This window comes from Pristis pectinata, chromosome 33 (assembly GCF_009764475.1).
Source record: "Pristis pectinata isolate sPriPec2 chromosome 33, sPriPec2.1.pri, whole genome shotgun sequence".
In the NCBI taxonomy this organism is placed as follows: domain Eukaryota; kingdom Metazoa; phylum Chordata; class Chondrichthyes; order Rhinopristiformes; family Pristidae; genus Pristis; species Pristis pectinata.
The window spans coordinates 17,722,816-17,745,429 of NC_067437.1; the positions used below are offsets into that span (position 1 = coordinate 17,722,816).

At 42.2% G+C, this 22,614-nt stretch overlaps 1 protein-coding gene across 6 annotated transcripts in view; it reads left to right on the plus strand.

Moving 5' to 3' along the window:
• Positions 1-8,696: 8,696 nt before the first annotated feature.
• Positions 8,697-22,614, plus strand: part of LOC127585709 (probable ATP-dependent RNA helicase DDX17) — a 28,348-nt gene continuing 14,430 nt past the window's right edge. For 5 of the 6 annotated variants that reach the window (XM_052043414.1, XM_052043418.1, XM_052043416.1 and 2 more), the window contains exons 1-11: positions 8,697-8,832; positions 9,642-9,813; positions 11,984-12,080; positions 14,111-14,244; positions 16,687-16,752; positions 17,499-17,640; positions 18,600-18,760; positions 18,915-19,087; positions 19,203-19,313; positions 19,810-19,871; positions 22,521-22,580. In XM_052043414.1, coding sequence (XP_051899374.1) covers positions 8,786-8,832; positions 9,642-9,813; positions 11,984-12,080; positions 14,111-14,244; positions 16,687-16,752; positions 17,499-17,640; positions 18,600-18,760; positions 18,915-19,087; positions 19,203-19,313; positions 19,810-19,871; positions 22,521-22,580 — 1,225 coding nt within the window. In that variant the 5' untranslated portion in view covers positions 8,697-8,785. The remainder of the gene's footprint in view (positions 8,833-9,641; positions 9,814-11,983; positions 12,081-14,110; positions 14,245-16,686; positions 16,753-17,498; positions 17,641-18,599; positions 18,761-18,914; positions 19,088-19,202; positions 19,314-19,809; positions 19,872-22,520; positions 22,581-22,614) is intronic. The other variant, XM_052043415.1, reaches the window with a different exon arrangement.

The following is a 22,614-nucleotide window of genomic DNA, read 5'->3' on the forward strand; positions in this document are numbered from 1 at the left end:
AACTCAGCTCCTCTCCTGCTCCACTAGTTAATGTCTATGGCTATCTGATTGTAAATTCAACTCCACATTACTGTCTACCCACTGTGACCTTTCATCCAATTACTTATGAAGAATCCATGATCTATATCTGAAGACTTAGCTTTGGGTTCTTTGAAGAACAGTTCCAAAGATTGCTGGACCTCTGAGAGAAAAACATTTCCCCTCATCTGTCTTGAATGGATAATCCCTTATTTTTAAACAGTAACCTCTAATTCTAGATTCTTCCACAAAGAGGAAATATCCTCTCCACATCTACCGTGTCAAGTGCCCTCAAGACTTTTTTGTGTTTCTATCAAGTTCCTTCTCACTTTTCTGAACTTAAGCAGATACTAATTAGCATGTGTAACCTTTCCTCATAAAACAAGCTACCTATTCAAGGTATTTGTTTAGTCCAAAGGATTATAATTATTTTTTTGACACTATGGTCATTGAATCATACAACATGAAAACAGGCCCTTAGGCTCACTATGTCCATGCCTATCATCAAGCATTCATTTACAGTAATCCTACTTTATTCCAACTACATTCCCATCAACTCCCCCCAGATTCTACCATTCACCTACACATTAGGGATAATTTACAGTGAACAATTAACCTACCAACCCACACATCTTTGGGATCTGGGAGAAAATCAGAGAACTTGCAAACTCCACACAGACAGCATCAGAGGTCAGGGTTCAATACAGGTGGTTGGAGTTGTGAGGCAGCAGCTTTACTAGCTCTATTGTTATGGTTTTTGAGTTGCTCAGATATAAAAATTCAATAGAGTTTGAGTTTGTTTGAGGCTCTGGGTAAATTATGCAAAATACTGTAAATTCCATAAGCCTGTTTAAGAGACAGACTTCCTTGTTATATCTTTTGTTTCAAAGAAACAAAAGAATGTCCTTTTATCTTAAGTGGTACCACTCACAAGAGCATCTCAAGGTTGTAGATTGAAACTCAAGTATTAGAGAAGGAGCAGTACTGAACCTAATCTTAGAATATAGTTGGACAACTTGTTGAAGTGAGAGTGGGAGAGCATTTTGAAGACAGTGACCATAACTGCAAGTTTCAAGGTAGAAATTAAGGTCCTGAATTGGGGAATGACCAATTTCAATATATGACTTGGGAAAAGTAGACATGGGGCAAGTATCTGCAGGTGGATCTACACTGGACAAGAAGGAGTCATTCAAAAGTTAAATAATGTGAGTTCAGGGCCAATGGGATCTATAAAGGTGAAAAGGACAGGCATCAAGTCCAAGGAACCCTGGATGTCAAGGGATAGCAAGAAAAAAAGCAAAGCGTATGGCAGCTAGAGAGAACTGTAAACAGGGAAGCAGAAGAGACCCTTCAGGAGTATAGAAAGTGTGTGTGTGGAGTATTTAAAAGAAATCAGGATGGAAAAGAGGGGGCACAAAGTATTACTGGCAAACAAGATTAAAGAAAGTCACAAAGCATTTTACAAGTATACTAAGAGCAAGAGAGTAACCGGGAAACAAGTTGGATCCATTAGAGACTAAAGTGACAATCAGTGTGAGGAGACAGAGTACATAGGTAGGCACTTGAAGGAATACTTCGCATCGGTGTTCACTAAGGAGAAGGACATTGTATTTGGAGAATTAAGGGAGGGAAATAGTGAAATTTTATTGAAAAGGAGATATTGATTGCCTTAACAAGCTTAAAGGTGGATAAATCCCCAGGACCTGATGAGATGTATCCCAGGCTGCTGTGGGAGACAAGGGAGGAGACTGTTGGGGCTCTGGCAGAGATTTTTAAATCTTTGGTTGCCATGGGTGCGGTTGAGATGACTGAAGGACAGCAAATGTGGTACCCTTACTCTAGAAGGGCATCAGGGATAAACCTGTGTGTCTAACGTCAATGGTAGGGATATTACTGGAAAAAATTCTGAGGAACATGATTATTTGACAGTTAGAAAGGCGAAATAGGAGAAATCCTGTCTGATCAATTTGATTGGATTTTTCCAAGAGATACCAAGATGTATGGATGAGAACAGTGCAGTTGATGGACTTCATTAAGGTCCTCAACATGGTCCCAGATGAGAAACTAGTCCAAATAAGTTAGAGCCCATGGGATCCAAGGCAAGTTGTCAAAATGGATCCAAATGTGCCTTGTTAATAAGAGACTGAGCATGATGGTTGAGGGTCGTTTTGTGATCAGTATGCAAGGCAAGTTTTTCACTGTACCTCGGTACAAGTGACAATAATAAACCAATACCAATACCAACTTGGGACCAGTGATATACCCGAGAAGTCAATGTTGGGACCATTATTGTTTGTTACATACATGAATGATTTAGATATAAATGTAAAAAGTATAATTAATAAGTTTGCAGATGTCTCTAAAATTGGTGGTGCTGCTGATGGTCAGGGGGATACTCAGGCTATGACATTGATATGCTGTTAAAATGGAATTTAATCCCAGTAAGTGCAATGTGATGCACTTTGGGAGGATCAATAAGGGGAAGCCCCTTGGTAGTATTTAGGAGCAGTGGGACCTTAGAGTACAGTCCAAGAATCCTTGGAAAAGACAGCACATGTAGATAAGGTGGTGAAGAAGGCGTACAGGATACTTGCCTTCATTAACTAGGGTACAGAATATAAGAGCAGGGAGGTTACGTTACAACATTATAACATATAGGTCAGTCCACAGCTGAAGTACCGTATGCAGTTCTGATCGCCACACTAGAAGGACATGATTGCACTGGAAAGGGTACAAAGGAGATTCACCATGATGTTGCCCGTGTTGGCATGTCTTACTTACAATGAAAGACTGGATAGGCTGGGTTTGTTTTCCTTGGAGCGGAGAAGGTTGAGGGGGAACTGAAAGAGGTATACAGCCAGTCCCTGGGTTACGTAAGGGTTCCGTTCCTGAGAACTATTAGTTTAATAAAATGTGTGCTGAAAGAGAATTTGGGGAAGGCACTGGCTTTTTCTACAAGTAATTTCTGCATTGTTCCCTGGTGAAGAGATTCAAGTACTATACCTAAGGGCAGAATCTGGGAGAATTTGTGTAAAGTTGAATTTTCATTAGTCATGTCTTCCAGAGACCCCCTGTAGAAAATTATGAGGGCCATAGATGGGGTAGTTAGTATGAAACTTTTCCCCATAGAGAGTTGTCTAACACTAGAGGGCATCAGTGTAGGGTGAGGACTAAGGTTTAGAGGGGATCTGAGGAGGATTATTTTTCCGCCCAGAAGGTGTTTGGAATCTGGAACACACGGTTACGAGCCAGGTTGCTACTTGATGAGTGTCCCTTTAAGATGCCTGAATGGTAGTGCGTGTGGTTTTATCTGACTGCTACGGGTGGGAGCAGAAAAAGCGTCTATAACTGGAATGATGTACGAGTCTGAAGGGAATTCACTGATGTGCTGGCAATGGCACAGACAGAGAGAGAGAGAGAGAGAACGTAAAAGTTGGTAGCACTGACTGCCAGTCTCAGTATCTATGGGTGAAGCACAACCATTGTGACAGTCACTTTACATCCATACATGGATTTTTGGAGTAATGTGTGAAGCCCACTTGTCATTAACCTGTACCAGGAAACAGGTATATGAGTGGGCAGCCACGTATTGAGTGCCCTCAGTGTGGCAGATACTTCGGAACAAACCCATGGAGATCTTCAGTGATTGAGGCATCATATTAGTGCCATCGTGGAACATGTGGATTTCGTAAACCCCTCTCTACATTCTACTCTACATCCTAATGTGGCTTCCAGAAGCCTTTGCTCATCGTTTTACTTCATGACTTGCTGAACTGAACTGGTTTGCCATCATAAAACTTTGAGAACTATTCCTAGACTGAGTGGTTTGGGAACTAGCCACACACACACTTTGGTTTAGTGTGATCAATATCTAATATCTAACGTTTCCTTTTCTCTTATTATTACAAGTAGTTATTAGTAAATAGATTTTAGTGTGGAAACCTGGCTCGTTGTGTTTCTATTGTTGCTGGTACGTAACAAAACTGTGGGCTTGTCCGGGATCAATCCAAGATTGACGAGAGTGGTCCGGGATCGAACTCAAGACTGGTAGGAGAGGCCTGGGTTTGAAACAAATTTTGGGCTTATTGAATGACTGATTGTCAATCTGCCTGATAAATTTCTTTTCGATTGGCCTGTGTGTATGGAAACCAGCAACAATGGATGTTGACGCATTTTTGAGATCGCCAATCCTTGAGGGATTGCAGGGGGTGAAGAAGAGAGATTTGTTGAGCATTGCTAAAAAGTTAAAACTTGAAATAGTAAAGCTGTTTATGAAAAAGGCAGATATTCAGAGACTGATAGCTGCAAGTTATGTGGATAAGGGCGTGTTTGAGGAGGTCGTGTTAGAACAGTTTCCTGAGAGTAAACAGATCTCTAAGGTTGAGGTGCAGCTTGCACAGATGTAGTTAGAGCAAAAGAGGATAGAGGCTGAGCTAGAACAAAAGAGGATAGAGGCTGAGATGGAACAAAGGAAGATAAATGCTGAGATAGAAGTGAGGAGGCTCGAGGCGGTGGAACAGGAGAAATGGTGGAACAGGAAAAACAGTGGCAGCATGAGCTAGAAATGAATTGAGGGGGTTCTGTTTCTGATCCTGGGGGTAGCGTTATGGCCAGTAGGGAGGTTCAGTTAGTCCCTCCATTTCAGGAGGATCAGGTTGATCAGTATTTTCAACATTTTGAAAAAGTTGCCCAGAGTTCAAAGTGGCCATGGGACAGGGGGTCTCTTATGTCGCGAAGTGTGATTAAAGGTAAAGCTCAACAAGCTTATTCCGCCCTATCTGTTAGTGAGGCAGCTGACTATGTGCTTAAAGCTTATGAATTGATTCCTGAAGCTTATAGGCAAAAGTTTAGGGATTTGAGAAAATCAGTGGACCAGACTTACATGGAATTTGCTAATGAAAAGAGTGTGTGTTTTGAATGATGGTGCACGTCTAAAAGTACAGATGAGGATTATAACAGACTGAAAGAGTTGATTTTAGTGGAAGAATTTAAAAGGTGTGTCCAGGGTGACTTAAAAACATATTTAAATGAGAAGGAGGTGGCAACTTTGCAAGAAAATGCTAGGTTAGCAGATGTTTGCTTTAACCGATAAGTCTAAGTGGGGACAAACTAAGACCTTCCAAAAGAGTTATGGGGATAATCCAGGTAAATCAAAAATTAAATTGGGAAGTAGTACAAAGGATGGGAAGGATGATCGGAAGCCAGTGTTGGTGAAATCTGCTGAACGTACTTGTTATTATTGTAAGAAACCTGGTCATGAGATACCCAATTGTTCCCTCTTGGAAGAAAAAGAAAGAAAAGGAGGCAGTGCCAAACGATTGTTTGCAAATAGTTAAAACAACTAAAAATCAAAAGGGTTCTGGACATGCTGATAAAGCTCAGTCCTTGCCAGAGGCAAATGCTGAGACATTGGATGGAGTTAGGGATGAATTCCGTTCTTTTATGTCAGAGGGTTTTGTTTCAGTGAAAGATGGTCACCCCAAGTACCAGTGAAAATTCTTAGAGATACTGGGCCTTCCCAGTCTATCTTGTTAGACGGTGTTTTAAAGTTTGGTGATGAGGCTGACACTGGTGAGGTAAATCTAATTCGAGGCATTACAGGTGACATGGTGTCTGTACCTCTGCACAAGGTAATTTTGAAGTCAGAGTTAGTAGAAGGACCTATTAAGACAGGACTATGACCTAGTTTACCAGTGGAAGGAATTTCTTTGTTATTAGGGAATGACCTTGCAGGTGGTAAAGTTGTCCCTGTGGTACAGCTAATGACCAAACCAATCATTGATGAGTCAAAGATTGATTCAGATGTTTATCCATCCTGTGCAGTGACTCGAGCTAAGGCTAAGGAATTGGTCAATGTGAATAATCCTGTGCAGCCTGATTTAGTTCCCTGTAACAGCCCAAAACAGGATTTAGGTTATGATGACTTGTCAGAGATTTTTATGTCTTCACTTGTGGATCAAAATCCTTGTGTTGAGTCTGAATGTAAGGATTTGTCTTTATCCAGAAAAGAGTTCATAATGGAGCAGACCAAAGACCCTGACCTCATGATATTGAGAGAAAAAGCACTCTCAAGTGATGAGATTGAGAAAGTGCCAGTTGGATATTATTTTAAAAATGGAGCGTTAATGAGGAAGTGGAGACCTCCTGATATTCCTGCTAGTGAGGAATGGGCAGTTGTTCATCAGGTTGTAGTTCCTAAAATTTATAGGAATGAGATTTTAAGCCTGGCCCATAGTATGCCCTTAGGTGGTCATCTTGGTGTGAACAAAGGAAGGTTTTGAAACAATTCTTTTGGCCTGGTGTGAGAACGGATGTTGTGATATTTTGTAGGACTTGTCACACATGTCAGATGGTAGGTAAACCCAATACCCACACCCTGGGTCTCCAGATGAAGGACAACAACTTTTGGTGATTGTTGTTGCACTTTGTTAATGTTCATAGCAAACAGGGCACTGAAGTTGCTTGAATTGGATCAGAAGGGATAATTGGTGTCTGAGGAATGAACACATTTTCCCCAATATTACCAGTCATTAATGTATCCTCAGTTACATGTGGTAGTAATTTCTGAACTGATAATCTGGTGCCATTGCTTAGCATTAGTGCATCCAAATTTCTGAGAAGCATGATCGTTGAATAACATTTGTGAAGACAGCTTGCATCAGATCATGAAGTGACGTAATAATGTGGGCAAAGTTTTTCATTGAAATCATTCCTGATGTTTTCATGTTTAATTTCCCAATTTCCTAATTTGAGTAAATTTGAAGCAAACTCTCTTGCAGATGAATTGCCTATCAAATGCACTTCCACATTGGTTTTCAAGTGTAATTGTTTAACATTTTCCTAAATATATGATGCTTTAGTACAGGCTTTCAATTCATCTGCTTTAGTACTTCATGGAATTACTGGTAGCATTTGACGAAAATCTCCAGCTGGCACTGAAGTAACACCTCCCATTAATTTATTATTGCGTCTAAGATCTCACAACGTTTGATCAATCAATTCGTTGTTAGCCACTGAACATTCATTGCGGACAAGTTTACAATCTTTTAGAATGTTTTTCTTTTGCAGTTCCCTAACCATTCTTACATGTTGGAGTCAATTGTAAAGTGAATTTAAAAGCTGAATATGCAGTTTCCCTCCAGTCAAAAGTGTTGAAACAATGCCTAATGATGCCATGGGCAGGGCAATCATGTTTTGTCTTCAAAATTTAGCCAAAAGTAGATTAGTACGGGAAGTCTATCCCTTTCCATCAGAAGCATCCAAAAAAAAATTAATTGGTCATTATAAACACCCTCCATAATAGTACCTAAGGCATTTCTTTGGTATCTTGCTAAACTTGGTTCTTTCCCTCAAATACTTTTGTCTAACTGGTTTAAACTGTAGCTGATCTCCTGCAGAAACTCAATGCACAAATTTTCAGTTTCTCTTTGTAGGTCAGGTAGACCAAAAATACTTAAGTCAGTCAGGTCCACTCAAATACTTAGTACCTCAAAAGTAGGTTTGGAAAAAATATCATGCATTTTCAGTAAGAAAAATTAGGCCACCTTTGGGCTATGGAGGGCCTCCGGGGGGGCGGGAGGGGGTGGTGGGGGGGAGAGGTGGGGCATGGTTCAGAAAAACTTATAGTATTGTGTGCATCCTTAAGCTAAATATAATTTAGGATCAACATTTCCAATTTCTAGGTTGTTTTATTTAGTCTTTTGAACTCTGGTCCTGACCTTCCCCCTCTACCCGGGTTCCAAGGGTTTGACCTTTCCCTTATACCTGGGTTCTGGGGACTCAACCTTTCCCTTATACCCAGGTTCCACAGGTTTGACCTTTCATATACCTGGGTTCTGAGGGTTTGACCTTTCCCCCTATACCCAGCCTCTGGGGGTTTGACCTTTCCCCTATACTTAAGCTCTGGGGGTTTGACCTTTCCCCTATACCCGGGTTCCACAGGTTTGACCTTTCATATACCCGGGTTCTGAGGGTTTGACCTTTCCCCCTATACCTGGGTTCTGGGGGTTTGACCTTTCCCCCTATACCTGGGTTCTGGGGGTTTGACCTTCACCCTATACCCAGGCTCTGGGGGTTTGACATACCCGGTTTCTGAGGGTTTGACCTTTCCCCTCTCCCCAGCCTCTGGGGGGGTTTGACCTTTCCCCTATACCTAAGCTCTGGGGATTTGACCTTTCCCCTATACCCAGGTTCCACAGGTTTGACCTTTCCCCCTATATCCAGTTTCTGGGGAGTTTGACCTTTACCCTATACCCAGGCTCCGGGGGGGTTGACCTTTCCCCTGTACCCGGGCTCCGGGGGGTTTGACCTTTCCCCTGTACCCGGGGTCTGGGGGGGGTGGGGTTTGACCTTTCCCCTGTACCCGGGCTCTGGGGGGGGGGTTTGACCTTTCCCCTGTACCCGGGCTCTGGGGGGGGTGGGGTTTGACCTTTCCTCTGTACCCGGGCTCTGGGGGGGGTGGGGTTTGACCTTTCCTCTGTACCCGGGCTCCGGGGGTTTGACCTTTCCCCTGTACCCGGGGTCTGCGGGGGGGTTGACCTTTCCCCTGTACCCGGGCTCCGGGGGTGTTTCCTGTTGCCCCAACCCGCGGTTCGCGCTCCCCTCCCCCTCTCGCCGCTCCCTGATTGGTGGAGACGGCGCTGCCGGCCGTGACGTCACTGTTGCTGGGCGGAGCGGGTTCGGGCGGGTGGAGCCGAGCGGCGGGTCGGGCGAGCGGCGGACGTGTATTGCGCTTTCGTTGTTCCCTCAGTCGGAAAATCGACCGAAAATGCGAGGTTTTGGCGGAGACCGCGATCGTGGCAGAGACAGGGGAAGGTAAGGCGAGGAGGGGCCCTACCTTCAGGCCGAGATCCCGGGGAAAAACCGATTAATAGGCAGGGCCAGGCTTGGGCCTTGTCGGGACCGGCCTAAGGCCAGAGTGGCGGGGATTGAAGCCGTGAGGCTCCGCTGCCCGTCAGCGGTCGCTCCCCTTCGGGACTGTGCGACCCACCGTTCGGGCCGCGGCCCGAGCCGGTTCATTCCGGCTGCTGCCGGTCACCGTGAACAGACGAAGCTGGGCCCGCCTTCCGTTGCTTTCCTGCTCGGATTGGTGGGATCGGCGACTGCTCGCCCTCTAACTGGTTGAATCGGCTGCCTGCCTGTTCTCCCTTCCGATTGGTCGGGGATGTTGTCAATCATCCCGATGTCAACGTCCCGCTCCCATCCGGGTTTTTGCCCGAGGGTCAGCTGACGTCGGTGGCAGCGAAGACCGGAAGCTGGGCAGCAGGTTCGGGCTGCAGCCTGAGGCTACTCGACGGTCCACGCAGGCACTTTGCATCTAAACTCTCCCCGGCAAACGCTGCTTGGCCATTTGTTTTAAACGTTTTATGTAAAAAGCAAAGTGAAACCACAGATACCAGAAATCTGAAATAAAAGCTGAAAATGCTGGACGTAATCAGCAGGTCAGTCAGCATCTGTAGAGGGAGAAGTGTTCTAGCATTTTTTTCTATTTTGATTTCAGCATTTCACCACTTGCAGTGTTTTAGTGTTTAATAACAGCCACCCGTTAGTCCATTAATCAATAAGACTCAGTGCGTATAGAAATGGCGTGTGTGTTCTTTTTGATGGGCCTGATTTCTCCGCAGCAGCAACGGGCCACGGTTTGGGGGAGGGCCTAATCGTGGAGGCTCATCGCTGGGAAAGAAGTTCGGCCAGCCTGGAGAACGTCTTAGAAAGAAGAAGTGGGATTTGGATGAGCTGCCAAAATTTGAGAAGAATTTCTATGTGGAGCACCCTGAAGTGGTTAGATTAAGCCCGGTAGGTATCATTCCACTGCATAACATTGCTATTAACAGTTTGTTATTGATAATGCATATTCTCTCGCTAAATTGGATATGTTATACATTACTATTGGTTATGACTTTTACTATTGGTGTCATTACTATTGGTACAGACTTTTAGCATAACCATAGTGTTTTTAGTTTCATCTATGTAGAAATCAACTTTGGTGCTTTGAATTATGGCCTCGTATCTTGACCTTTCCCTTTTACCTGGGTTCTGAGGGTTTGACCTTTCCCCCTATACCTGGGTTCTGGGGGTTTGACCTTCACCCTATACCCAGGCTCTGGGGGTTTGACCTTATTATACCTGGTATGTGCTTGGTCCTAACAATTCACAATCTATAGTGATGATTTGCCTCACATTTCCAAGTTTGCAGCTGATATGAAACTAAGCATACAGGCAATTAAGAAGGCTAATGTTATGTTTTTTACTGCTAGAGGATTAAATTATAAAGAGCTTTGATAAGACCACAGCTATGTACTTGTGTAGAATTTTAATTTTCTACCTTAAAGTGTATAGTTACTGTAGAGGGAGTGGGTCTGTCATATGAGGAGAGGTTGAGTAAACTTTTATTCTCCTGCATTTAGGAGAATGAGGGTGACCTCATTGACCACTTAAAAAAACTTCTTACATGGTGTGATTGGATAGGTGCAAGGAGGATACTTTCCCTGGTTTAGGAGTCTAGGATTTGAGATCACTGTCTCAAAATAATGGTTGGGTATCTCAAAATGAAATTTGCTCAAACAGAAGATTTTAATTTGTTGGAGGTGTATTCTAGATCACAATCTACATGAAATATTTCTTGCAGTTCAACTCGTTGTCTTGTTCTGCTTGTGGTATTGCAGATTACATCTTTGTGACTTCTTGATACTAACCTCTGGAATTAGATTTTCTTTATTTACCAAAACTTGCACGATTATCTCAAATTTTCCTATAGCTTTTTCTGGTTATGGGACGATACTGTGACAGTTATCATCAATTTGTGAATCCTGACAATTTACAATGGGCAGTGTTAGAAGAAAACTGACAAAAACTGTGACAGTAGGAATAGGATTTATGAACATCTGTGTAACGTAAGTTATAAACCAAAAGTATTAGAACATTGTTACTTTCAATCTGCAGCTAAGGATGTTTCCCACATAATTTTATCTAGTGATGCAGGTAAGTTTGTTTGGTTATTCTGTTAGTAAGCACTGAGGAAAATTTGGGGAAGTTGATATTGGCCAGAACATCTGAGAGGGCATCATGTACCTCAAGATGAGGAGGTTTGGGTGACTGGGAGGGCAATTGTGTGAATAAATGTTTAGTTAGTGCAGTATGGTGCAGAAAGATGTTAAGTTGGCAGAGCTTCAATGTAGATGCAAACATGCGTATGCATATTTCAGTAAGAAGATACAAATGTGATCTGCACCTTGGTCCTGGAAATGGGAACTAAAGATACAGACAAAGATCTTAAAAGCAATGTTTATAAGTCAGCAACATAAAAAATGTGAAGAAATCACTGGGATTTATTTCCAGAGGTTAAAACTCTTGCAGTGAAATTGTAAATTTGCGTAGGGCCCTAATCAGGCTTCGCATTTCGGGCCTATGTGATTTCTTAGAAATAACATCGACAAGCAGGAGAGATTGCGAAATTAATTTACACAGGGGCTGCCAGTGCTGAGGTGGTAGTGATCATGAAAGATTGAACAGAAAAGACTATGCTTGGATTTTTTTCTAAAGGGCGCAAGTTGCATCTGTACAAACAAGGGGAATAGGAATATATTCTTGAAGACAGAATGGTAGGAAATTTGTGTGGACTATCAACAACAGTTTTTCTGCTTTTGCTTATGTACTTTGCCCTGTACTAAGTACCTTCTAAACTTGAAATGTTGAGGATCTTGACATATTTAAGAATCCTGCCAACTTGGTTTTGAGGAAGACAGTGATATTTTAAAACTGATTATTTTAAAATAAGTGGCATGTAATTTAGCAGATTTGGGAAAAACCTAGAAACACATTTGGACTGATCAATGAAGGAATGCTAGAGGTATTGTCACTTCAATCTTGGGTTTTGTTGTTGCTGCCTTGGTGACCAGGAGCTTTGCTTAGTTGTTGAAGTTGACAAACTGTTTTAATTTGGATTACTTTTTGACTCTCTTGGCAGTATGATGTGGAGGATTTCCGTCGGAAGAAAGAAATTACCACAAAGGGAACCGACTGCCCGAAACCAGTGTTCCAGTTTCATCAAGCCAATTTCCCATGTGAGTTCATCAAATGTGGTTGTCACTTTCACCTCACCAGCTTATTTACAGCGGAATTGCTAGATGCCAGTTTTTTGCAGCTTGTGAAAATCAGGAAACAGCTCTTTTGGTGCAGTAGCCTATTGTACTAAGTTGTTTGGAATCTAGGTTTAGGTTGGTTATGGTTTCCAATTTTATGTTTAAAAAAAATTGAGGGAGGAAAGTCATCATGGGTGGGTCTTAAAGCTTTCTCAATTGACTGTGAGGTCTAGTTGACTTTGGCGCCATTATCTCAATTGAACACTTGCAATCGTTTGTAAACCAAGGTTTGTTTTTTTTTAATATCCTTGTGATTGTATGTGTCTGAAGATTTGGATTGAGTATCAATATATTCAATGGCACATGTAGCATTGTGAAAACACCCTTCTGTTCAGCAAGTTGGGTGCTTCAAGCTTGATTAAACTCCAATCTGCAGAGCATGTTCCATTTGCAGATGCCATTACTAATCACTGCTGACAATGTACTATCAGGGTCAAAGTGTATCGGTAGGGTACTGGGAATAGCTTACCTGTTCTCCCTTTTGCCTAACAATGATCCTAGATTTAGAAGAGTTTAGATTTTACTGCACATGGTTTTACCCTGTCCAAGATGCCATTGGTAATGTTAAAATAATTTGTAGTTCAGAGAAAGAGACATACATCACTTTGAGGGGATTGGATTGCAAACCAGCAGGAAATATTGCTCTTCAATCTTTATTTCCCTGAGCCTTCTCCAATCTGATTTCATACTGTTTAGTATTTGATCTACTATTTGTGGATCTTGTCTAGGTTTGTCAGAAATTCTGTAACACTAGATTCAAAGCAGTTGGCTTTCAAAGTTCACCTTGAAGTTGAGCAGAAATATTTTACTTGATCTAGATACGTTTAGTTTGTGTACTACAGGGAATAGCTAGATTCCTTATAAATGCAAGAGTGGCCATAGATCTGAAACTTCTGATGTTAAGTCATTAACCTGAAACATAAGCTCTGTTTCTCCATAGAAGCTGTCTGATCTGAGTATTTCCTGTTTCATCTCAGATTTCCAGCATCTACAGGTGTTTCACTGATCTGCGGCTTACTGAAGTTACATTGGCTTGTTTGGAGTTACGCATGTTAAACTGAAGGATTGGAACTTTTTATTGTGTAATGGATTTCTTCACTTTGTGATGGGCTAGCATGTTGCATGACATTAGTAACTGCATTTATCACATATCTTATAGTAGGCTTAATGAATGTGTAACATATCTGGGTTTTAAATATAAACATGGCACTTTATTGGAAAATTTAGCAACATGCTTTGCATTGTGGCAGTTCGTGTATCAACCACTGCATTTAAAAGGTATTACAGGTGATCAGCTTTCAGAGGAATGGAACAGGAAAAGATAGGTGCCTATCCACATTAATGTACTTGCAGAATTACTGTTATGTATCCTGTTTTATTCATTTATCTGTATAGGAGCATTTGAAGGCCACACCCATAATACCACGTATTTTGACTTTGTCTCATTCTGTTCCCCTTTAATGAGTCTTCAAACAAGCACTTTGTATTATTGTGACATTTTTATATAATGCTTTTATGGCCACAGGCTGTGCCAAATTGTTTTATGGCTACAGTGACTGTGAAGTGCATTTCATTTGTGACACAGGAGATACAGCCAATATTTTGTATATAGCTGCCATAGTGTGTTTTCTGTGACAATGATTTAAGGATATGTGTTAGTTCAGACCCTGGGGTAATTTTCATGCTCTCTGGAAATAGGATCCCTTGTCCACCTTAGAGTAGGAAATGGGGTATTAATAGAGAAAAGTGGCATTTTTGACTCTGATGGTCCGTCACAATGCAGACCTCCTTTAGTTTGCATTATCAAGGAGTGTTGTATTATATCACCCTGGCTACAATGGTTAGAACAGCTGTTCTCTCCTCCAATGTTAGGTAATTGGTTTACTGCGCTATATTCTGGATTTATTTTTTAAAGGTGCCTAGCATTAATGTTTTGCTGCTTCTTTTCCTAGCCTATGTGATGGATGTTCTGTGTTCGCTGAATTTTGTGGAACCAACACCAATACAGTGCCAGGGCTTTCCGGTAGCGCTTAGTGGGCGTGATATGGTTGGAATTGCACAGACTGGATCTGGCAAAACGCTGGCTGTATGTACATGCAATATTTTTTCCTTTTGGGCGAAAGATTAAAATTTTATTCGTAGTTTGTTATTCAGGAGCAAGCAATGCTTCAAAACTGTTTTCTTTGTGGTAGCAGGCACAGAGGTCTGCAGCTTTGAAATTCTTCAATGCCGATAGCTGCACAAAAATTTTTTATTTTTCTCATTGATGGTGTGCAGAAATGTAGAGCACCACAATCAGAAACATCATGGTCCGCCATATTCCTCTCACTACAGCTGCTGGCAAGCTGGGGGATTGCTGAATCATTACTGATTCAGTGAAGGCTGCGGAAGGGCGTGCTGGGAGCAGCACCAGGGATGCCAAAGAATGAAGTGCCAGCTTAGTGAAGCTACAGATGCTTTGAATAGCAAATGCAGCATGCAATATTCAGAGATAAAGTGATTCAACAATCCAAATCAGATTGATGCTTTACAGTCCTGTCACATTTAGTCAAAAATGCGGTGCAATTAAACATGCAAAAGGAGGCGGGAGCTCGTGAGTGTTGAAGTCAAGGCAGAAGCATTCTCAAGGCTGCTGTACTTCGCGCAGGTATGGCCTGTGCTCCACTCCTCCACCTCAGTAATCACCCGGGACATCTTCCAGTTTATATGGGGGTCCAAGATGGAGTTGGTCCAGTGGGTCACACTGCACAAGTCTCCTTAGAATGGTGACAAAAGTGTACCCAAGTTTGCCTCACCCTGATGACCACCTTCATGTGTGGCTCTGTCAGCCGGTGTGTGGACCCAAAGAACGTGGGCACCAAGTGTTATTACGTGCTGAGGTTCTACCTATCCCCAGTGTTGCAGAAGATAGGCCTGGCCCCCCCCCTACCGTGCAATGTCCCAGTCAGCTGAATGTTGCCATACCACCTGTCCTTTGTGGAAGAGTTCTTGCAAGCAAACATCTTTGACCATAAGACCATCAAACAGTGGTTAGCGTGGAATGTACTGCAGACACTGTGGGACAGGGACGCTATGGATTCTGTGGGTTTGTTCCCAGAGCAGATGGTCCAAACCATGTGGCAGAATGCCTCATCACCACATCTGTGCAACAAGCACCAAGACCTCACTTGGGTGGTGGTGAGAGGTGCCTTCACAGTCAGAGCCTTCCTCTATAGACGACACATCACCCCCAATGCATGCTATACTCGGGAAGGCTGCAGGGGGGTAGGAAACAGTTACCTGCTTCTTTGCACACTGTGGATTTGCAAAGAGGGTGTGGAGACGGATGCAAGGGTCCATGTCCCGGTTCATCCTCAGCAGCTGCATAACAGACGACTTTGATCTACGGGCTGTTCCCACGGACGTACACCAAGGCATACATCAAGTGCTGCTGGAAGGTCATCAACTCGGTGAAAGATGCAGACGCACTTTGGTCTCGCCGAAACTTGTTGGTCTTCCAGCACAGCGAGATGTCTATAATGGAATGCTGCAAACTGGCACAGTCCAGGCTGCAGGAGTACATGCTGAGGGACGCACTGAAGCTCAGTGCAGCCAATGCTAAGGCCCTGTGGGGAAGAACCACAGTCTGGGCTCCTTCCGCTACTGCTCATGGAGAGGCTGAGTCGGGTGGGGAAGCCCTTCTCGCAGTGAAAGGGATATCACCTCGGAGCCACATCAGTGGTAATGCTGCTATGTTTGTCCATTTTTTTATCTTTAACAATCATGAATGTTAAACTTTTGTATTTTGCAGTGTTTTCTTCCTTTTATATATTTTTTATTATGAGTAAAGTTTATTTTTGAAATTAAAAAAAAAATCCATTGATGTCAAGTGGATGATCCACCTTGGCTTCCTCCTGAGATTATCATTGAAGCCAGTCTCCATTTGATTTCATTTATTGTTTGAAAGCAGGAAACACCTGAGAGCCCTAGGTGATGGATGTTCTGGAAAGGCTGTGGGACAAGATAACATCCCAGCTGTAGAACTAGTCTTGTACTACAGAACTAGACATGCTTTTAGCCAAGCTGTTCCAGTGTAATTATAAACGGTGGCATCCACCCAACAATGTGGAAAGTTGCCTCAGTATTGTTTGGTGGTAATTAGCCAGATTAGATTGCTATGTATTCTACACTCAATCATTAGCAAAGTTATGGGGGATGAATTTCAAAGCTGTGAGTGACTGCTCATAACATTAAGGCAGAATTTCACTGCATGTGACATCAAGAAACCCTGGTAAAACTGGTCAATAACCTTGTGTGTGTACCAGGTACAAAATGCACTGCAGTAACTTGCCTAGGCTGCTCTGACAGCATCTTCCAAATCCATGACCTAAGACCAGCAGCGGGCACGTTGTATGTCAGATATGATATTGACTTGTTTGAATATAGATTTAGTTTATAAGTGGCATGGTTTTAATGGAAGAGTTGAATCATCTTGTAGTTAAAGTATTCGATGATTAATTTGTAACTGAGGATTTCTTCTAATTTCCAGTATTTATTGCCAGCCATCGTGCACATCAACCACCAGCCATTCCTTGAGCGAGGCGACGGCCCCATTGTGAGTTCTTTAATTTAAACCTTTAAACTGCATTACGAGCATCTTTGTTGATGGCTTGTTTCCTGTGGCAGGTTTATAGTTTAGGAGTAAGTTCACAGAATGGTGACATCATTTAAAGACATCTTGAGTGTATTGCCCTATATAAGAGCAATCTAAACAAAACTTATAAGAAACGAGGAAATTTTCAAAATCCAACATTCAGTGGGCAGCCAAGTGTTGAGAATCCTGAGCTCATGAGCTCCCTCTGTTGGGTTGTGAATTTACTGCAAAGAAATTGGAGAAACAAGATAATGCTGGTACTGGAATCTGGAGCAAAAAAATAAACTTGGCTTGACTCGTGGGGGGGAGTTGTTTAACTGGAGCATGCAGGTGGTCCCAAAGTCTACCATATTAAATACCTAGGGTTCGATGAACGGTCATAAACCTGAAATATTAACTCCTTTGCTCCCTCTATGGATGCTGCCTGACCTGCTAAGTATTCTCAGCAGCTTCAGCATTTCCTTTGTTACCAGCTCTATCCCCAGGCAACAATGTTGTGTATATTCAGTATATCAGCATAGCCTGTTTGAGTCCTGGATACCAAGGGAAATACAGTATTATGAAAATGTGGGGTGCTGGAGTTGAATTGCATGGGCTGTTTCTTTTCCTATAAATGGGTATTCAGAGGGTTTATAATGTTTCATTTTCACTTATTAAATATGGTGTGAGACATTATCCCTTTGATTGCTGGGTTTCTCCTTCCACAGTGCTTGGTATTGGCACCTACACGAGAGCTGGCGCAGCAGGTACAGCTGGTTGCTGAAGACTATGGAAAATCTTCACGAATAAAGAGTACCTGTATTTATGGTGGTGCCCCTAAAGGCCCTCAGATCCGGGACCTGGAGAGAGGTATGTGGGACAGTGACAGCCCACACTATTTGTTTCACAGGATTACATGTGTGCAGATACTGAGGCCTTTTTGTATATGTTGATTTTTCTCTGAAGGCTCTGTAGCTATTCATGCATTTTCAGGTTTTCTTGTTCCATCAATGTGCTTATTTTAATTTGAAGGGGGTAACAAAATGTATTGCTAAGAGCAGTGGAGTTGATATGGTCAACATGGACTTAAGTAAGGTCTTTGACCAATTGCCATGGGAGAGATTGGCCCAAAAGGTTGGAGCCCAAAGAATCCAGGGAAAGTTGGAAAATTGGATTTCAAGTTGGCTTGGTAATAGAAGGCAGAGGATGATGGTAAAAGGCTGTTTTTATGATTGGAAGCCTTTAACGTGTATATCACAGATATTGGTGCTAGGATTCTTGCTGTTTATATACATTAACTGTTTGGATATGAATGTAGGAGGTACAGTTAGTAAGTTTGCAGATGACACAATTGGTCGTGTTGCTGATGGTGAGGAGAGTGGTCTTGGAGAAACGCTATTGATGACTTGGTAAGATGTGCAGAGCAGTGGCGGATGGAATATAATCCTGATAAATGTGAGATGATTCGCTTTGGGTGGACTAATATGGGTAGGACATACAGACTATGTGATAGGGTCCTAGGGAGTATTAAGGAACAGAGGGACATTGTTGTACAAGTCCAAGAATCCTTTTAAGGTGGCAGCACAGGGGATAAGGTGGTAAAGAAGGTGCACAGGATACTTGTTCTCATTCACCAGAGCATTGAATATAACAGCAGGAAGGTAATGGTAGAAATTTACAACAGATTGGTTAAATCACAGCTGGAATACAGTGTGACATTCTGATCACCAAAGTACAGGGACAACAGGATTGCAACTGGAGAAGAGATTCATTAGGATGTTGCCTGAGATGGATCATGTGTATTCTGCTGTAACTTTGCCTTGTTCTAGGAGTGGAAGTCTGCATTGCAACCCCAGGCCGTTTGATTGACTTCTTGGAAGCTGGAAAGACTAATCTCCGTCGTTGCACTTACCTGGTGCTTGACGAGGCTGATCGCATGCTGGATATGGGCTTTGAGCCGCAGATTCGGAAAATCGTGGAGCAGATCAGGGTAGGATTTTTTTCTTGTTGCGTCAATTGCTGTCATAAAACTTCAACCTACACATTCCTCATTCTGATGCAGTAAAAAGTAATGCCAAAATATATTTGTGACTGGGGTATTGAAATAATGGGAAATTGTAAAACTTTGCCTCTGTTTCTTTCAGCCTGACAGACAGACTCTGATGTGGAGTGCCACTTGGCCAAAAGAAGTCCGGCAGCTAGCTGAGGACTTCTTACGGGATTACATTCAGATCAATGTTGGAGCCTTGGAACTGAGTGCCAACCACAACATCCTTCAAATTGTTGATGTATGTCAGGAGACTGAGAAGGACCTGAAGTGAGTTGTACATTTTTTATATAATTAGTTGAATTGTAATTTTATATCTTGCTGAAGTCTAGTTTTGTGGGATACAGGAACTGTCATTAATGTTTGAATTTGTGTTTAATTGTAGACTGCTCCATCTGATGGAGGAAATCATGGCAGAGAAAGAAAATAAAACAATCATCTTTGTAGAAACTAAACGGCGCTGTGATGACCTGACCCGCAGGATGAGAAGAGATGGGTAGGCTCTAGCCATCACAAACTAAGAACCAGAACCAGCGTATAAAAGTCAAATAGATACTTGATTTCTTGTTGGTACTCCAAAGTGTAGTTCAGATAAGTTTAGATTATTTCCTATGGTTACTAGTTTCAGTGGAGCACCATAACTGGGTGGGTGAAAAGCACTGCAGTTGTAGACTGAAAAACACAAAAATTGTGATGCTGGAAATCTGAAATAAAAACTCAGTGCGGGAGATTCTCAGAAGTTTGGGTAGCAACTGTGAAAGAAGAAATGGGTTACTGTTTCAGGTATGGTAAAGAGTTGCAAGGACTTAGGTCAACCCATTACAGGATTGGGTATTCTTTCGGTGGTAGGGGCTTTGTGTGGGATAGAGGGATGCTGGTGCTGAGGGGAGTGGCAGAGAGAAGAGCAAACTTTGCATTTGGAAAATTAGAGGCAGAAGTGTAATATTGGGCTGTGTCACACAAGATTGAACAATATTTTTTCATTCTTGCAGCTGGCCGGCAATGTGCATTCATGGAGATAAAAGTCAGCCGGAGAGAGATTGGGTCCTTAATGGTAAGAATATAAAAGGACATAAGAACCAGGAGTATGCCATTTGTCCCTTGAGCTTGCTTTGTCACTCTGTTGTGGCTGATCAAATCTTGACCTCGACACCACTTCTGCCCATACTTCTTAGTGCCTTTGTAGTTTAAATGTCTGTCAATCTCCACCTTGAATATATCCAGTGGTACTGCCTCCACACCTACCCAGGGTAGAGAATTCCAAAAGTTTTCAACTCTAAAAGAAGTTTCCTCCTGTCTCCATCTGAAATTGGTGACTGAAGCTATTCCTTCTGCTTCTATATACCCATCTTGAGGAAGAACATGCTGTTATGATCCATCCTGTCAATCCCCCTTGGAGTATTATGTTTCAATAAGGTCACATCGTTTTTCTGAGCTCCAGTGAGGACCAACTTGCTTAACCTTTCTTTGTACGTCAACCTCTTCATTCCTGGAATCGCCAAAGATGGGTGGCTTTCACATTTGGTGGCTTGTTGCGAGCCACTCTGGCAACATAATATCTATGTTGCTTGGCATTAATGAAGTGGTATTTAATTTGGCCCAACAATTCCATGCTCCAGAAGCACTACTCCTTTTGCAATGGTTAGCACGTTAACAATTGCTTTAAGTGCAACAGTGTTCATTCAACAGCTGTTTAGTTTTCTTTACATTGTTGTGCCAACTATGTACTTCCTTTGATGATCTTCCTTTTTCTGTTGAATGTTCTGGGTTGATGACAGAACATCATATTTCCTTAAAATCTACCTCTTTGACAAAGCTCTTAGGTATATACAGTGGCATGCAAAAGTTTGGGCACCCCTGGTCAAAATTTCTGTTACTGTGAATAGTTAAGTGAGTAAAAGATGACCTGTTATCCAAAAGGCATAAAGTTAAAGATGACACATTTCTTTAATATTTTAAGCAAAATTACTTTTTTATTTCCATCTTTCACAGTTTCAAAATAACAAAAAAGGAAAAGGGCCCGAAGCAAAAGTTTGGGCACTCTGCATTGTCAGTACTTAGTAACACACCCTTTGGCAAGTATTACAGCTTGTAAACGCTTTCTGAAGCCAGCTAAGAGTCTTTCAATTCTTGTTTGGGGGATTTTCGCCCATTCTTCCTTGCAAAAGGCTTCTAGTTCTGTGAGATTCTTGGGCCGTCTTGCATGCACTGCTCTTTTGAGGTCTATCCACAGATTTTCGATGATGTTTAGGTCGTGGGACTGAAGCCCATGGCAAAACCTTCAGCTTGTGCCTCTTGAGGTAGTCCATTGTGGATTTTGAGGTGCGTTTAGAATCGTTATTCTGTTGTAGAAGCCACCCTCTTTTCATCTTCAGTTTTTTTTACAGGTGGTGTGATGTTTGCTTCCAGAGTTTGCTGGTATTTAATTGAATTCATTCTTCCCCCTACCAGTGAAATGTTCCCTGTGCCACTGGCTGCAACACAAGCCTAAAGCATGATCAATCCACCCCCGTGCTTAACAGTTGGAGAGGTGTTCTTACCATGAAATTCTGCACCCTTTTTTCTCCAAACATAGCTTTGCTCATTGCAGTCAAGAAGTTCTATTGTAACTTCATCAGTCCACAGGGCTTGTTTAGATGTTCCTTTGCAAACTTCTGACGCTGAATTTTGTGGTGAGGATGCAGGAAAGGTTTTCTTCTGATGACTCACCATGAAGGTCATATTTGTGCAGGTGTCGCTGCACAGTAGAACAGTGCACCACCACTTCAGAGTCTGCTAAATCTTCCTGAAGGTCTTTTGCAGTCAAACGGGGGTTTTGATTTGCCTTTCTAGCAATCCCATGAGCAGTTCTCTCAAAGCTTTCTTGGTCTTCCAGACCGCAATTTGACCTCCACTGTTCCTATTAACTGCCATTTCTTAATTACGTTATGAACTGAGGAAACAGCTACCTGAAAACGCTTTGCTATCTTCTTATAGCCTTCTTCTGCTTTGTGGGCATCATTTATTTTAATTTTCAGAGTGCTTGGCAGCTGCTTAGAGGAGCCCATGGCTGCTGATTGTTGGAACAAGGTTTGAGGAGTCGGGGTGTTTATAAAGCTTTGAAATTTGTATCACCTGGCCTTTCCTAACAATGACTGTGAACAAGCCATAGCCCTAACAAGCTAATGAAGGTCTGAGACCTTGGTAAAAGTCACCTGAGAGCGCAAATCTCTTGCGATGCCCAAACTTTTGCATGGTGCTCCTTTCCTTTTTTTCACTCTAAAATTGTACAAAACAAAAATAATACACTAATCTTGCTTAAAATGTTGAAAAGAATGTTTCATCTTTAACTTTGACTATTGGAGATCAGTTCATCTTCTACTCACTTAACTATTCACAGTAACAGAAATTTTGACCAGGGGTGCCCAAACTTTTGCATGCCACTGTATTTCCTATGTGACCCGGTGTGAGGTGCCTTGGACTGTTTTCCTGTGCTGAGATTATTTTGATATGCACAAATCATTGTTTATCATCTTATTCTCCTTGGAGCAAGAGTATTTTACAAATATTTCGACCATATTCTGCAGGGCTGGTTTCTATTTTAATCACAAGAATTAGTTATAAAAAGAACTAATGTACCTGATAAATTGAGGGATTGGAGAGAGAAAGTATTCCAGTTTTTAACATCTTTTTAAAATAAAATACTTTTCTATTCTTTCTGCAGAATTCCGATCAGGAAAAGCACCCATCCTTATTGCAACTGACGTTGCATCTCGAGGTTTAGGTTTGTACTTGTTTACAGAAAAATGCTTTTTCAG